This window comes from Maniola hyperantus, chromosome 12, assembly GCF_902806685.2.
Source record: "Maniola hyperantus chromosome 12, iAphHyp1.2, whole genome shotgun sequence".
Taxonomy (NCBI): Eukaryota; Metazoa; Arthropoda; class Insecta; order Lepidoptera; family Nymphalidae; genus Maniola; species Maniola hyperantus.
This window is the reverse complement of record NC_048547.1, coordinates 7,236,513-7,255,456: the sequence shown is the minus strand read 5'-3', so window position 1 is coordinate 7,255,456 and position 18,944 is coordinate 7,236,513. Positions and strand designations below refer to the sequence as shown.

General features: G+C 37.1%; 1 protein-coding gene across 1 annotated transcript; it reads left to right on the top strand.

The window, feature by feature from the left end:
- Nucleotides 1-4,148: 4,148 nt before the first annotated feature.
- LOC117987043 (ras-related and estrogen-regulated growth inhibitor-like protein) lies at nt 4,149-18,131 on the top strand. The gene is given in 8 exon segments (XM_034974002.2): nt 4,149-4,416; nt 4,418-4,460; nt 11,862-11,918; nt 12,872-12,948; nt 14,751-14,932; nt 15,835-16,021; nt 16,255-17,698; nt 17,754-18,131. Coding segments are annotated over 7 exon segments (636 nt in total). The 5' UTR covers nt 4,149-4,395; the 3' UTR covers nt 16,324-17,698; nt 17,754-18,131.
- Nucleotides 18,132-18,944: the final 813 nt, after the last annotated feature.

Here is an 18,944-nt window from a genome sequence, read left to right as displayed (position 1 = left end):
AATAATTTTTTTCGATGTAGTGACAAAGTTGCAAGAAAGTGATTGGATTTGTATGTTGATACAGATTAAGTAGATTAAGTAGTGACCTAAGTATACATTATTTTCTGCTCATTTATGAAAGTAAATTTTTATGATTTCTTGAATACTTAATATTTACGTATAGGTACTTACCTATACAAAAAAAAGTTTCAGTGTTCACTGCAGTTCACATCTAGTCTGCGCTTATTAAAAGTTTAATGTCAATCGAATTGAAACGAAAAGAGGCTTTGATGCATACCGAGCATCATCATCATCATCATCATCATAGGTATCTTGTAGGGACTTTTACTCGCCACGGTCTTGCCAGTCTTGCGCCGCCTGAATTTAGCGGCTCCCTTGCAACTCTTTGATGTCGTCTGTCCACCTGGTGAGGGGTCTTCCAACGCTGACCATTCTAGCACCTTGGGACCCTAACGTCTGTTGGTTTTCAAACTATGAGCCCTGTCCATTGCCACTTCAGCTTCGAAATACCGTTGAGCTGCTGTTTACCGCTGCTTTGGAAGACGGCTTACCATACCGGGCTGCGGGCATTAGCAATAATAGCTATTATGATTATAAAAATAATCACAAAATCTCAAACAAATATATAAGTAAAGATTCTAATTGAAAGCATTTAGCTTTCTTTTCTAATTGTAATACTATCTATCAGACTTATAAAAATACTAATTCATATAATTATTTTGAATGAAAGATCCAACGCAATAGATAAACAGAATATGTTTTAAACTGACAATTAAGTGCACTATTTTCCACATAGGTAGTAACTAGTGTCATACCACAAAAGGACTCAATAGTGGGTAAGCTAGATATTGATCTATACATATGCCTATTAAAGAAAAGTATTTTGTCTGTAAACTTAAAGTAATGCAGGAAACTTCTTTCTTTATAATTTTTCACCAATAAAATTAAACTGGGATTATTAAAATTTTAGACAAAGTATGAATAAAAGTATTGTAAGTTGTAACTATCATAATATTTTTTATTCTTGATCCTTCATTTCCTAGGGACTTTACTCTTGTACTTAATTATATTTAATAACAGCACAGTAATTCGTTTTAGCTTATTTTACTCGTTAGTAGGTACTTACGTCTTAGTTGGACAGTTTGAAGTCGCGGGAAAGGCACAGGTGTATAATTTTTGTAAACTGTTTCCCAATACCTAGAACCAGAACATTGGTAGCGCTGGTGAATACTCGTTTTCTAACTAAAACAAAGCCCCTTAAAAGGTTCAGCGATGGATAGATATGTATTGTTTAATGGGCGAGTGTGAACGCCACTATTGTTAAGCCAAATAAACGAGTCTTGACACGCGATGTATTTGCGAATGTTTAGCTCACAGACTAAAATAAACTAGACCCTCATTATCTAAGTTGGTGCTAAGTAATTAAATTAGACTTTAATTGAGTGCTGAATGAAATAGCCCATGAGTTAAATAAATGCTAGCTGAAGCTTGAAAATTTTGATTATTATTTTAAATTTTTCGATTATGATTGCTATGATGATTCTCCTATTATAACATATGTAGTAGGTATCTAGGTACCAACCTTATAGTCCTTCTAGTTTGTAATTTCATAAGTGGGTAGGTACTGTGATAGTTTCTTATTTAAATAGGATTTTGCTAAAATTTGACTATACCTATTCAAAAGGGCTTTGTTTTCATGGCTAACAGTTCACGGTCAAATGTGTTCTGATAAGTTCTGGTTGAAAGATAGCTATGTCTTTATGGGGTTTTTTTAATTAATTTTAAAGACACAATCTGCGGTTTTTCTGGAAAACGCAAAACGACCAATATTTCATTCAGAACCGGCCCATTTTGAGGCCATTGGATAGGATTCGATGTCCCCTGCACCCTACAAGTACAAACCCTCAATAGAATCATGTTCGTGAAGTTTTACGGGTCACCCTAAATACTACATAGTAATTATTTCATATAATATTTCATATAATTTAATAAATTATTATGACTTCTGCACATCTAGGTATAGGTAAGTATGTATCTATGAAGTACGTATAGGCGAGACCATAAAGCCATAAATAAATAATATTTTATGAACACTGGAACTATAAATAGCCGAGACGAGTAAAAAGCGCGTCCATCGCCATGGCGACGATTGCATAAACACAGAGAAGCCTGTTCGAGGAAGTCTTAGTAATGAGCAATTTGCGTCGCCCGTCGGGAAGCCGCGGCGACGCATTTTTCCAATTCAACTTCCCATAATGAGATGTTAAACCATCTACGTTTTCTAACTATGTTTCTCTATACGAGTTACTTTGTGTAAAACATTCTAATATAGTAGGACTTGCAAAAACCAGCGCATTATACCCGAGTTTTTTAGCGCAATAAAAACATGTAAAAAGCTAGATAGAATGTGAAATCGTTGAATCTTATAGAAACTAGAGAATGTTTGCTCTTAAATACTTAACTATAGCAAATAAGAGAGAGAGAGATAAAAATAGCTAATGCCGTTATGTTTGGCGGAAAATTATCATAAACACTTATTGCAAAAAATTCCGCTGCAAAGACTCCTCCTATTCACGATTTACAAAGAAAAATAAAGCTTACTTCTAAAATGTATACGTCTTAACCTGTACCGTTCGTGGAATGCAGAGAAGCTAGTGTGGGTGGAGTGGTGGAAAGATCGAATTACATGGCGTTGCGAATTAATTTTACACAGAAGGCGCCGGGGCGTCGCTCTCACCTTGACATCGTCGCAGACGCAGACTAGGCCCAAAGACGCCCAGAGCTCGCCCTACGACAGTTTGCGTAGTCCGTCAAATTAACACCCACACTTTTTTTAATATTTATTTTGGCAAACACAGTCATTACAAACAATTACTTATAAAATGAGTCAAATACTTACTATTTATATAGACAAACATTGCCGAAAAAGTAACATACATAAAAGTTATTAAAGCATTGAGCAGAACAGTATTATAGATTATAGATTTTTAAAAAAAAAACATGCTGTTTTAATATCCTTTCAAAGAGTTGAATTTCGTACGCTTTTCTTTTTGTCAGCTACCTACTAACAATTAATTCAAACGTAGTTCAGAACTTACTTAAATTAGTCAAGGTGGTCAACCCAGACTTAATATTATAAATGCGAAAGTGTATTCTGGCTAGCTTTTTCCCGTCCTATCCGTTTAATTAATTGGAAGTTTGGTCCAGAGTTAGCGTACTTCCCATGAACGGGCATGGCATTTTATCCCGGATAATTAAAGAGTTAGACACGGGATTCTTGTAGGTCCGTTCGTTTAGCCAATTTTTATGAAATTCGGTACATAGTTTGCCAACTCGGAGACTGATACAGGCTTTTTATCTCGCAAAATCAAAGTAGTTACCACGAAATTTTTAAGACCTAAACCACGCTGGCGAAATCGATAAACACTGCCGCTTCAAACTTTTGTAATAAAATAACTTGAATTTAAAAAAAATTTAATGTGTAAAATGATTAATGTTAAACCTTTATGTAACATATATAGCTACCTACCGACTGAACAATTGGAATTGATGTCTTTAGAATTGAGCTCTAAAAGTTATTGTAATCGAATAGAATGGTAGAAAATCTTAGGAAAATTTTCTGGTGAATTCTTATTAATATTTACAACTGACTAATTACTGAAAGATTTATTAATTTAGTATATTAAGTAGGTACTTAATTGTTGTGTTATATTGTTTATTCAGACGTCATGACTACAGTTCATTATCTGTGTCATTCCAGTGATAACTGATACTACTAAATTCCTCACATACCTACCACGATACTCAGTGTTCATCACTTAATATCTTTTAGCACGTGTAAATACCTACTTTATTATAGTGTTTGAGCTAACCACCTACTGATTGTGTTGAGGTCGTTTGTAAACAATATATTTGGAAACGAGATACCTAAACCAAGAACTAAGAATTCTTTACACACGAAATATCTTGCATACCGCATGTGTTTGTCAACTTTCAATAGTACATAAAGTGACGTGATTTAGGTTGCTAGAGCGCAGTAATATTTATATAGAGTAATGATAATGGCAATTCCATACGGTATGCGCGTACGTCAAACTAGAACGGGACGGAGGCTGTAATAAGCGTGTAATCGATGCTGCGCACGCGTTGCTAGATCTCTAGAGTTCTAGATGCAGATGCCGGCAGTCGCACGGCACGTAGCGGCGTATAGTCGAGTACGTGGTGCGCGAGACCACCGCTCCAGAACGCTTTCTCGAACGCATTTCGATAAATTTACGCGATTTTAGAATTTATTTGTGCATACATAAAGTGAACATTAAACGATGTGATAAAAAAGCTTATTACCATGTCCGGGTTGAACATTTGGTTTATTGTGTAGCGCTGAAAACTGTCCAAATGAAGATGACTGTAAATCGTAATAAGGGTGGTTGTGCTTGGGAGCCCTCGCAGTGGGAAATCGGGTTAGTATCAAATTATATCTTGCGTGTATTTTTAATGCTGTACGATTTTAAATTATTTATTAAAAGTATAAAAGAAAAATACGCGATCGGCAATCGGCAGCTATGCCGGAAAACTCAACTGATGGCAAGCGGAAGCTTTAAGGCACAATGACGGTTCCCTTTCCGATTTCTTTTTAACGTCCAATTCCTAGTTTTTTTTAATTGTGATAAAATTTCACACGTCTGGTAATTTTGAATAGTAAAAAATTACATTGATTATTATCAATAGTAAGTAAAATTTTCCTATTTAGGTAACCTACTTACCTACTTATAGGTACTTACCTATATTATTGAAAATCCTTTATCTTTAGATAGTTATTAGCGATTCGTGTATATATCTGCCAAGTAAAAATAGACCCATCCGATAAATATTATGTAAATAGTATTATTATGATTAGTACAGACACTGATGTAGGTGGGGAGGTACCTAATACCTGTAGGAAATTTCTATTGTGTAGTGATTTGTAGAGTTGGACAATTATTATTTATTTGATGTTTTCATGGCATTTAGGTCGGAGCGTTCTTTATTATTCTAAACTTCATATCTGGGCTATTATAATCTATATAGTTATATAATGACGCATTGTTAGTATATTCTACACAATACCTATGTAATTTCGTTTCTGACAATGCAAATCCTTTAAAATTAATTTTATACATTGGTAGGTACGTACTCGTAGTATGTGTGTGAAACTATTGAATTCGTAGGTTAAAAAAAGGTCGGTAGTTCGGAAAAATTTCATAAGAATACAAAATGTTACTTATGTATCTGTTGATTTTTATTGTAGATCCCTGTCTAATAATATGTAGGTACCTATTAGCTTATTAGTCAATGAATTAATCTATAATATTAATTCATAGACTAATGCTTATTACCTAAACGACTAAAAGCTGTATGTAGTGAAGTTTGTAATAAAATACAATTCTAATATTATATACCTACCTATCTAGTTGCGGGATTTGTTGTATTCAAATCAAAGCAGATAATATACTAGCAACCCGTCCCGGCTTCGCACGGCTATCTGCTAGCTTATACAATTTTCGTATAGATCTCTAATAAAAAAAATATAGCCTATGTCACTTTGGAATAATGTAGCGTTCTAATGGTGAAAGAATTTTTGAAATCAGTGCAGTAGTTTTTGAGTTTATTCCTTGCAAACATACAAAAATACAAATCTTACTCTACTATATTCTTTATAATATAGCGTAGACAAGCTTCGACCTCTAAGGTCCACATTCTACTCAACCGTAGTTCATCTAAGTGTCTGCAATAAGCTATTATCAACGGACCAAAAATAACATCGTGCATGACATTTCTTTAAGTAAGTAGAACTATCCGCATAACTAACCTGCTTATCTACAATCCGCAAATACTATACATACATGTAGATCAACGACCTCGACTGACGGCCGAACGGACGCTTACGTTACACAATGTTGGCGCCAGCAGTTGGTCGCTGCCGTCGGGAAATCGCTTCTTGACCCAGCGGCCGAGTCGTCGGCGACTGGCTGTAATTGCACCGCCCTAATTGTGCCCGACGGACGGCCTCAACGCATGCGTTTGCAATTCATTACGCTAGAAGATCCGACATCGAAATTGGTACCTATTTAAATAGATCCTGTCCATGTACCTATCGGAGGACGTCTGACAGCCTTAATCCTTATTACGGATGCGTATGAGTATCCGAGTTTGCATATATTTTCTTCTTAGCAACTAGTCGCCTTTGGTATTATTATGCGTGTAAAATTGTTTCTTACTACAGTATTTGATATAGGTACTTAGTTGCATATAAAGGCACCATATTAAACTTTTTTATGTCGTTATTACTTAGGTAGAGTTTGGTAGGTTGTAATATGGCAGATTTTTATATAGTAGACCACTATAGAATTTCCGTAACCACGACAATACAATAAAATTATGTAGGCCTATTATTATTGAACTGGTAAACTTCTTTAGGCGCGTTGAGCGATTCTGGGATGGGTAAGTTTAAGGTCATGTCACTGACATGCCAATGTTTAAGTAGTACTCGGAACGGAATGTCGATGTGGCAACTAATAATGAGGAATTAGATTTAGTGGATACGCTATTTTTCTTGGAATAACGTAGATGCAAAACTTCAATGGGGCTCTCATATAAATAACTTATCGAACAGACTTAGTTCTGCCGCATATGCGGTAAAAAAGATTCGCCAGTTGACAGACATAGAAACTGCGAGACTAGTTTATTTTAGTTACTTTCACAGCATTATGTCATATGGTATATTATTATGGGGTAATGCTGGGCTGATATTAATTCTATTTTTTGTGCTGCAGAAAAGGGCTGTTCGAGCCATATACAGTATGGTGGCTACGAGAGTCGCTGAGAACTTTAGGGAAGTTAAAATTATGACAGTGCATAATCAATATATTTTTGAAAATTTACTGTACGTACATAAAACATAAATAAATTTAAAAAAAAAGTGACTGTCATAATATAAATACTAGAAATAAAAATAAACTTGTAATGCCCGCCTCTAGGCTCAGTAAAGTTAGCAATTCATTTGCTCGTAATTCCATACGTTTCTATAATAAGCTTCCAGAAGACATATTGGAGATGTCTCTCAACAAGTTCAAAGTGTTCATAAACGTAAACTAATTGAAAAATCCTATTACAATGTAAAGGATTATTTAAATGATAAGCAAGCTTGGGAATGACTTGCTTAACGACTTTGTGATAGTTCTATAAATTTCAATAATTTTGTAAAGTGGTAATAAAAAAGAATACCCGGCTGAGTTTGTTGGGGCTCTTCTCAGACCTGGGCGCGTTTGGAACCCTCGTAGCTTTAGTTTTAAGTTTGCGTTATAATTATCACCACTATATCTTACAAATCTAACACCATACCAGATCTATCAATAAGAGTAATTTATTACCTATTTTGAATAAATCATTTGGCTTGACTTGACTTGATAGAACTAAAAAATAAACGAATATTTGTTTTACAAATTCTAAAATTTTAATTTTTGATGCTTCAATTAAGTAATTATTTAAAAATACAAAAAAAAACCATGTCAAAATATACTGTTATTTCATAGTCTACCTATTAAGTTTTCACTTCCATCAGCAGTCCCCACTGCCTGCCAATTTACATAAATATTAAATAAAAAAATATTAACACAGAATATACATTGACTTATATAATGCACAGATATCTGAAATTATTGTTCTATCTCTATGTGGATTTAAATCTGATGATGTTGGTAAATTTATATACCATAATATATGGATAAAAAATTAAATATTGTTCTGTGACGATTCCCTTCTGTAATGCATGCTACTAATGAATTAATGATACTAGTAGAGCTTACTAGGCTATGTGAGAATATTCAGTCAGCATTTTGAGCTGCCAACGTCAATTTTATGGTAAGTGCTAGTTCAAAAGGCTCACTTCGACGGCGAAGGTTCAAGAACGTAATAAATGACGCACTTAACTTTTAGGAGCATTTCGCACTTTCATTTTTTATTAACGATCTTCTTGATAAAACTAGGGTATGAGCCTCATTTCACTTCGATACGATGCGTGATGTACCGTTGTTTAAAATACTATATAATGGGGCAATAAGTCCTCTCCCCATCACCTGGCCAAGAAGACCCTCACCACAATTTCGCCAAATTATGTCACACACCATACCTCATTCAGTTCAAGAAATGTGATACGCATCTTACGAGCGTGTACCTACTTAGGTACTTGTGGTAAATTAAATGATCTTGAAAATTAAAACGAAAGCGTTAAGGTATCAGACTGGGTAGGTAGGTAGGTATAGGTACAATGAGGTACAATGTTTCAATTATCAAGTTGGTCAGACAACCTTTTTAGCAATCAATGCCAACCGAACAAGTGGAACAGTTCCTTTAAGTGGAACGGAAGTCAAGTTGCAAAAAAGATTGGCAAACGCAAAAGCGTACCTATCACAAATGCTTTGTCAGAACTTGGTAATTATTATCACTTCAATTTTACACATTTATTACCTGTTATGTCCCAAAAGTCACCATGATCCAAACTTCGCACCGGAACTTTCAGCTTTATAAAATAACGAAAGTCTGGCTCACGCTGGGCTCTCTCTCTATTACATATTCTATTGAAATTATTGTACTATTATCTAATTTATCAGTTAAAATCAGCTGTGACCGCGTAAAGCAAACTTGTTTATACAGAAACATGTTACACACACGTAGTGACATAATATGATTGATGGTGCCCATGATCTATTAATTACCTATAGATTCCTGTCAATACAACACCTATTGTTTGTCCTGTACCGAATCATTCATCAACCCACGTTGAGCCGTGTTGTTAGTCGTTATAATTGTCTTATACGCTACGATGACCATAAACATTAATGATAAATCTCAAAACATTAACAATTAATATTGGCTCTAATATCGTAATTCAAGACAACTTGGTTATTCAAAATTAATGATATTTTAAGTTAGTCTCACTGTACGATGACATTGATAAAATAACATCCAGTACTTACGTTTTGTATGATCACTTGAATTATGATGATGAACATCTGAGTGTTTGAGTGTAAAAATACACGCGTTATCTGACCACAGAGAAAGTAAAATGTTTACATTTAAATACCTACAGCTGAAGGCGGGAAAAGAAATAAAACGAAACGAGAGTGTGGAATTCGACTTGCGTTTCTGTAACACCAATTTAACCAAAGGTATTTTATTAATAACTATTAAAATACCGATCGACGGTATTTAATTTTACTAAATGCACCGTAAGCTTCTGTGTGTAGGCGTAGGTATTACGCCTTACGTGATTAATGAAGTAAATATAATCGGTCCTACTGTCACTATAAACGAAGTGTTGATCCACTCATTTCCTCGAAAAAATGCTATCGCACAGTAATAATATTTTGCATGCTATGGTATAGTGACTTTTCTCCATGATCATCGTCAACCGATAGGCGTGTACTGCTGGACATGCGCTTTCCGGTGCGAGGTCGTCATTCCCACCTTTAGATCCCTGCAACGTGTATCGGTTTTTCGAACCCTGTCCTGCCAATTGCCACGTCTTCAGCTTCGCAACCCGCTGAGCTATATTGGCTCTGGTTCTCCTACCGACCTCCTCATTTGTTGTTGCTTCCAAGTTGATCACGTACTCTCCGAAACGAAACTCCAAGCATAGCTCCCTCCATCACCTGCTGAGTGACTGAGCTTTCTTATGATGCCCATAGTTGGCAACCATATCCATAAAAAACAATAAGTATTTACAAAAATCCGTAGCATTTCATGTATGTAGAATCTATTCAACAAAAAGTCCTCTATTTTTTTTTTTTTTTTTTTTGTTGCATCCAACGTAACAGATTCTTGTGGCTGACTTTTACCTCTTAATTTTTTTTTTTTAAATACAATAAAACTTAAAGCTAGCCTTATCTAATTACTATTAAATCATGACCGCGTGGAATGGTGCCAAGAATACTGGCTGCATTTCCGCGCTGGACAGCCAGGCTGATCCGCTGCGCAAAAAATGAGCCAGCCCTTCTGTCACCAGTTGAGGCTATTAATCGCGGTGAAATGTCTCGTAAAAAATTTTTAGCACTAAGACTCCATGGCCCCAGGGTCTCCACGGCAAACGGCACAAAAATGTAACTCTCTATAAGAGAGGCATACTTGCGCCGCTTGCCGTTTTCAGCTGTTTCTGCTGCGGCTCCCGGTCTTGATGCTGTCTTCCTGATATGACACGGGGCCAATGTGTCAACGCAAGTTGCGTCCCACATTAGCGCCCGTCCCCGTTCCCAGGGAACCAGCGTCAATCCATCAGGTCTCTTGCCATCATCCCGACTAATCCCTGCCGGCTCAATGAGCGCAGGAATATTTATGGTGGCAAGAGCTCTTTTAATTGTATCGTTAAGAGAGCCATGCCTAAACAGCCTACCGGAGCTCCTTTGGCAAGAGAGTCCGTGGATTCCAAATTTATCAACCTCTTTTCCACACGGACATCTGTGCTGATGGCATTTAGTTTTAGATGGCAATCAGTCCTCTATTACGTAGCATTTCAGTGAGTCTCCAAATAGAATGCGTATGGAATCTATTTCAAGTCCATTGTCATGCGGTGCTCGGCCCCGCTTGCATAATACTGTTGTGGTCTTATTTGAACTAGGTTTACACACCCGATTTAGTTCGTGATTCGATTGTCAAGCTGAAGACTAACTCCTGTTGGAAATATTCCCTGTCAATGACTCATAATAAGTAATCGTTGTATAACTGACCGCAGTGTTCCACCAATCGCCATGTAATGAATTAACGAGTAAAGTAATGGCTTTCAAATGTATTGTAATGTTTTGTGCGGACTGTTATAATAGTATGAAATTTATGCCTATTCGTATCTCCGTTCGATGAAATAACTATAAATACGAGTATGGAACATTAAACTGGTTCAGGGAATTTGTTGCTATACCTGACTAAAATTACTTTTTCGATAATAATACAATGTGATGTTAGATAGCTGTGATAGCCTAGTGGTTAGGACGTCCGCCTTCTAATCGGAGGTCGGGGGTTCGATCCCGGGCACGCACCTCTAACTTTTCGGAGTTATGTGCGTTTTAATTAATTAAATATCACTTGCTTAATGGTGAAGGAAAACATCGTGAGGAAACCTGCATGCCTGAGAGTTTTGGCCTTTTGGTCTCCTCTCAGAGTGAGAAGAGTTTTCCCTTCTCACTCTGAGAGGAAGGAGACTCGTGCTCTGTAGTGAGCCGGCGATGGGTTGATCATGATGATGATGATGATGTTAAATTATCCATGTTTCGACCCAGTTGTATGAGTCGTGGTCACGACGGGACTACTGCTGTTTGTGTCTAGCTCAGTAGGCAGATCTATATATCTAATCGTTACAAAACACGTGATTTGTAGTTACAAGAACGTTATCATTAGAACATGTCCGACCATAGTCCATCTATCAAAATGGTGAGAACATAATGTGCTTCATGTACTGTCAGAGATGTAATCACTTTTAAGAATACGATGCGTCCTTTTGACGGGCTGCTAGGATTCTCCACACTTCGTTTTGTCGGTAGCCTCTGCTATTCATATAACGTGCCTCGTCATCTATGTTGATTGTGTACACCCTTAAATGGGAATTCCAGGAGTGGTATACATCAGTGAAAAGACTAATCAATGCCACGTCCAGTAGAAAGTTGGGAGTAATGACCCTTTGATGACTTTTTCCTACGAGTACCTAATAGAGCAATGTATTATGAAGGGTATGGCACGAGATTAATGAGCTGCGTAAAATGAATGTTCGAAATAGATGTTTTACTATGTTTAGTTTGTAAATAACGCATTTTCATATGATATTTCTTTTGTTGCAGCGGTGGTTGTGCGTTACCTCACAAAGCGTTATATTGGCGAATACAGCTCTACCGGGGGTAAGCAATCTCTTAATTAAATTAAAATATTGTTATTGAGTTACTTATTATTAAGTTTTCGAGGTTTTGTATGTAAAAAAAAACCACAAAATTTCCAAACACCTTGGTTTTTTCTTTTTACTTAAAAATCGTTTCCTTCCGACCTCAACCAGTTTTTGCGTCAACATGATGACGCGTGCATTTCATTTCAACACATAGACATATGATTATGTAGTAAATTATTAAGTTTACGCGAATTACATAATAATATAAGTTCATACAGGAAGGTAGTTTTTGTTTATCAAGAGACACGGTAGAGTTTTACTCCAATTGCAATTGCCAGTGTATGATGTGATTTCTAATACTATTCTAAAGAAAACTTAAAAAAGAATCGACTTTATACTTTGAGTACTTTGACATAAGATTTTTTTACACCTTTATTACCTGTTATGACCCAAAGCCACCATGATCCAAATTTCATAGTCGCTGATCGTTCCTCCCGTATTGGGACAATACGCAGAGAAACTTACATACAGCTTTTATAAAATAACGAGGTCTGGCATGCGCTGGTCTCTATATCAACGCACAGCTCAAACTACTGGACGGATCGGGCTAAAATTTGGCATGCAGATAGTTAATATGACGTAGCTTAGAAAAATAAATTGAAAATTCTACCCTAAGTTTTGAAATTTGTGTGGTCCACGCTGGTATAAGCTAGTTGTAAAATAATTGAAATAATGTATGAAAGGAAAAGCTGACTGACTGACTGATCTACCAACGCACAGCTCAAACCACTGGACGGATCTGGCTTAAATTATGCATGCAGATAGCTATTATGATGTCTTAGACACCCGCTAAGAAAGGATTCTTAAAAATTCATCCCATAAGGGGGTAAAATAGGGGTTTGAAAATTTGAAGTCGCGGGAATAAGCTAGTTATTAGAATAAGTGTATTAAATTAAATCTTATTTACAGATTTCCTGTACACACATAGAGTGGCGTTCGATGGCGCTGTTTCAGAGGTCGAAATATTGGACACCTCAAATTGTGCGGTAAGTTAGCACGACTGCATTTTAATTAAGCACTACAAAAAATTAAGGGCGAATACAGGAAATGTTTATGGTTTTAAAATATGTGCAATCAGATTTTTTTTACTTAACTTCTCGGTGCGATTCAATATGAGTTTCATTATCAGTCAGGTTATTTCACGAGGAAGGTTTATAAGTAGGTAGTATTTCAATTTAACACAATATTCGTATTTTGTCTATAGGATAAGTAGGCTCCCCGTGCAAAGTTGGGACTCGGGAAGGATCAACTCGTAGGTACTATAGCGAAATTTATTTAACTGGGCCTCTATTAACCTGCCTATTTGGTAAACTGTGTAAATAAAAAATCTCTATAAGTGATAAATAATTTTAGGTCCCTTGAGATCCCAGTTAAACAGTAAGTAACACTGTATATATTACTTATACAGATTAAAAACAATGAACTACACATTTTTGTTAGTAGATAAGGACCATATTAATATTAAAACAACATCCACCGTTAAAATCATAAATTCACAGCCCTTTCAAAATTAACAAAGTGATAAAATTATTCATATCGCATTGTCAACTTTGTAACTTTCGTTACTTTCACGCTTTAAGAGTACCTGCCTATAAGACTTGAATTTATATTTAAATAGCTTGTCTGCGCGTTGAATCTATATTTAGCTTAAGAATGTGATGGTGTAATTAAACCAGTAGGTACGTACATTGTGGTCCGTGCTATACCTACCTTATATCGTTAAGGCAGAGATTATTCGCTCGAATAGGAAGTGCATAATCAAGAGATAGATGGGACAAAGTTAATTAAACGGCAAACAATGAAGATGGTAATCTGACAGTTTATAGGCTAAGAGATTGCAATGTTTTTTACTATGGTAGATTTTAAAAGCAAAAAAGACAGCAATTTTCTACGTTTCGATATTTTAGCTGGTAATCTAGCTTTACTAATACACCTTCTATGCGCTTTTCTTGCTCTTAAGAGCTCTTTAGTGTAGAAATTGTATCTAATAATATTTGTATTAGAGCTTTAAAATATTACGGTCATCTCTTGCTCTATTAGCTCGCGGCGCCGCCGCCTGATCTACTGCGTACGCTTTAATTACACAAAATTTATTATAAGGCGAGTTGTAAGTAATTGTAAGATGTATTAGATGTCGGAACATGGAATGTTTAAATTATTGTTCGTACCTACATAGTACCTTCATTACACATTGTATTGCGTAAATTTTTATTAGGGACTTACCAATTATTATTTGTAAATTAAGAAACATCTTGGCCTACCATGTTAAATTTTTTCTAGCGACTGTACTCGTAATAGAGTTACTTAGATATTCCTTCTAAAGATTGCTTGGAATGATTTCAAAATTAATATTTTTGTGTAACAGTTTTCCATTAAAAATTACACTCATTTTTATCTTTTGAGTGTTGGTTTAGGTACCGTTTGGTAAGAAATCTCTTTTGTGCACAACAAACCTAGATAAACAACTTAGCATTATAAAAAAGCGAGCCCGCTGCAATGCTAATCTCAAAGAAGTGGTGATAGAGATAGCCTAATGGTGAAGACTCCTATTCAGGAGATCCGGTGTTCGATCCCAGGCGGACCTACCTTTAACTTTTCGGAGTTAAATGCGTTTTAAACAACCAAATATCACAAATCACAATATGCTTTTACGGTGAAGGAAAACATCGCGAGGAAACATGTATGCCTGAGATTTATTCATGTTCTCAAATGTGTGCGAAGTTTTCCATTCTGCACTTGGCCAGCGTGGTGGACTATGCCTGTAGTGTAAATAAAAATGTTTGTTTAGATTCGTGGATGCCTGGGCGAGCACGTGCGCTGGGGGGACGCGTTCGCGGTGGTGTACTCTGTGTGCGAGCGCCGCTCCTTCCTGGCTGCGGCCGAGCTGCTATCGCTGCTGGCGCAGACGCGCCTGTCCAGCTGCGCCGCGATCACTCTCCTGGGCAACAAACGAGACCTCGAACACGCCAGGTAAACAAACAAACTGACGGCGGACAAAATGCAACGTGCCATAGCAACTAGCCCAACACAGATCCTAGAAGTTGTAATACGATAAGGTTTTTAAGGAACGTGCTTCATACAGTGATTTGTATAACAAATTCTACATGTTTGATGTGACGTACTGCTGTGCCTTTTGCTACTATTGCACGTCGACGCGTCACTGCAATTAAGGACTAAAAGCCCGGGAGGCCAGACCTTCGTTATTTTATAAAGCTGAAAACTTCTCTGCGTATTGTCCCCAACACAGTTATAGTCGCTGATCGTTCGTCCCTGTGTTAGGGACACTACGCAGAGCACCTTTCAGCTTTTATTAAATAAGGAAGGTCCTGAGCTGTCTCTCTATTATGTACCAGTGCCGTTGCACGTTGCGTATTTATAATGTCCAAGGCCCAAGCTTTCATGAAAATTATAATCATCGGAGTAGGAGGACCTTAATGGCGACAATTGATTTCATTCTTTTAACAAGTCTCATAAATCTGTTTCGGTGCTCTCTTTGCGTATCATTCCTCATTAATGAGGGTCATAGCCCCTATCTATTAATCTCATTATGGCAGCGGTTTTCTTGTTATAATAATGCGGTGAGCTCCCAGATCTTTCCAAGTTCCGTGTCGGGTTGTCGGTCGGGGTCTTGCATTTCTCACAGGTAGTAGGTAAGTACCATAGTATACTCCGCGACAGGTTGAGATGGCAATGGGGGTATGAGGCGTCACACCCGCACGTCAGCCTCGCTCGCCCGCACCGGGTTAGCGCGGAGGCTGTGCAGGTGTGCGGGGCGTTCCCTCCTTCATATACATTTCAACCTGTCGCGTACTATATAAACTACATAGTAGTTTTACTGGATGTTGTCACTGAAGTAAATTTCTGTTGTACAGGGAGGTCCATGCAGAGGAGGGTCAGGAGTTATCGCTGCGGTTCGGCTGTCAGTTCTACGAGGTGTCTGCGGCGGAGTCTTGCGCGGGCGCCGCACTCGCCTTTCACGCGCTGCTGCGAGAAGCGCGCTCTCTAGCTTTACTCCTACCCGCACCAAGACGAAAGCTCGCCGCCTACTCTGTTTCCAAGGTATGTCATACTTGAGTGAGACCATAGTGTAATAAACTAACCTGAGAAGAGGACAAAAATGTCCCCAGCCGCAGCACTAACCCGGTGCGGGCGAGCCCGGGCGACGCGGGTGTGCGGGGCGTTTCCTCGCCTCATTCCCTGATTACCATCTCGACATGTCACGGACTATACTTTCTTTTAAGTGTTTAATTTTTGATATATTTATTTAAAAATAATAATCATTTTGTTTGCAGGTAATCGGAACGATATTCGGAAAAAATAGTAAAAGTGTGCGAAAGAAACGACCATCGCTTAGTATTTAGGGTTATTTATTGTTGAGATTTACGTTCATTAGACTGTTTAGTTTAAATAATTTAAGTTGTACAATGTATATAGTAGTTGTTTTATTTTGGACCAATATCAATAGTTCGTGTTCAGGTTAATAGGCGGACGTGGTGGCCGCGGCCGGTGTGATCAAATGTAAGATGCATGTAGAGTGTAGTTAAGTGCTCAGGTATTTCAGTATTAGGTGAATTTAAGTATTTTAAAATTCCTGCTGGAAATTCGCAAAATCCTTTCTTAGGGCCATAACAGACACGATCTTTTAGCATCCGCGATCGATTTAGTTGCTTTTCGGAAGTTCGATGCCGCGTTTGCAATTGCAATTACAAAATCGCTGATCGCCGATGCTAAAAGTATCGTGTGTGCAAGGGCACATAAGTAAAGATCCCTATAGGGTCCTGAGTTTTAGTTCTACGATAATAAATGCCGCGTCCGCCACCGCGCCCGCGCTTGCTAATTCTACAATAACTGGTACTTACAATTTTACACCTGACTGAGGAGTGTTATTATATTAATTTAGTATACTTACTATTTAAATAACTAGTATGCTGATTGCTATGTTCTATATTATTTAACATTCTTAATTACGAGTACCTATATAAGCGTAGACTGACTCATTTTAAATGTTTAAAAAGTCTCCACCATAAAAACAAAAGGAGATTATTTTAATAGATAACAAAATAATACAGTGGCGTAGCGTGGGGGTGTGGTTGCTAAGGTATGGAAAGACCTTTTTACTCGAGGCGGTAAAGAATGTCCAAAAAAATTCTTATTTAGTTTTTGTTACAATTTTGGAAAATTGTGTTTTTTAATTAATATATTGTTTCCTATTTCCGTGCTCAGGCTGAGGCTCGAAATAATTTTTAGTGCAGTTTATATCCGTATTCGAGGCATAAATATGTAGGTAGGTACTTGTAGGCAAACACTCCACTCCACACCTACACACATCTGAGATTATGACATTGTGACATAATTTGAGTTTATTTAAAACTAGCTAATGCCAGCGACTTCGTCCGCATGGATTTAGGTTTTTGAAAATCCCGTGGGAACTTTTTGATTTCCTAGGATAAAAAGTAGCCTATGTCACTCTGCAGGTCTTAAACTATGCTCAAGCAAAAAATCACATCGATCTGTTGCGACTTGATTGAAGGACAAACCAACAAACAAACACTTTCGCATTTATAATATGGGTAGTGATAAATAATTATTTGTATGACTGAGTTTAAATGATCAAATGATTTTTTATCATAACTTGGTTTTGAGTTAAAGAAATATTGTTAAGAAATAATCTATTTTTCCTTAACTGACTTAAAAGGTAAAGAAGTAGCTTCTCGCTGAAATCGAATACGCCGCTTAGTGACTCGTATACTATACGTATACGTATAGTACTCGTATCATGATTTCATGTCAGTTTGCACCGCAAAGTGCAAACTGACATGAAATCATGATACGAGTGAAAACCTACCTCTAGAAGGTAAAAAGCGCTGGGCAAATCGCGTTGCTTACGCGTTTATCGGAGAACGTTTTTGCGATTTGTTTATCGTTTAAGTCAGCTAAGGAAAACTAAAGTATATTATAATTAAATTAGGTTTATAAAATGTAAATAGTAGCTCCCAGTTTTGCAAACGATTGTAAATATTATGTTTCATAAAGAAACCTCGCATTACAGATTAATAAAAGCCTTTGCTTTATTGTAAATTGTAAGTTGTAAATATTCTTTAATATAAGTAGGTACTTTTAGTTATAAAATATACATTGAAGTTAAATAAAAATTCTTTATTCAATTATTGTACTGTTTTATTATTTTTCATGCCAGATTCATAAAAAATACCACATCATTTATCAATAATCTGAATGGCTTGCTAAACATATACGTCCAGCCATCACCACTATAATTGAAACCGGGCCTAATATACCTACCCCTCTGTGGATGGTCAAACGCTGTTATATTTTGACATCTCCACACGTCAAATTAACATCAGAATCATGTGACACGTTTTTAACTTACAAGCAGGGTGTATCCACTTACCTATGTAACGATTCCCAAAGCTATTTTAACAAGTAGGTATAGTACGCGACAGGGCGAGATGGCAATCGGGGTATGAAGCGGGAGGACGCCCCGCACACCCACGCTATCCCGCACCTGATTAGTGCGGGGGCTGTGCGAGTGTGTGGGGCATCCCCACACCGCTTGCGATCTCGATCTGTCGCGTACTATAGGTACCTACGGTTGCAATTTGCAAAACTAACAATTTCGTACTAAACAAAGACGAAACTCCGACAACTATGTATTTGGTATCGTTAACGTGAAATACGATAGGAACTGTTGACCCACAGCGCCCTCGAGATTAGCGCCCCAAGCGTGGGTACTTCGGCCCAGTTACTGCCCAATACATCTTTCAAAATGGACACTAACAAGGCAAGTAGACAATAAAACTGTGCAATACTTCCAAACCTTGATAAATGAAGGTTTCTACAGGTTTTGGCATATCACAAAACGGCTAAACTATAATGAGTCTAATAATAGGATCTAAAGTATAAACGCCTTTTGATCGTGAGATGACTAATGGTTCAGCTCTAGGTATTATTGGGATTCGGCATG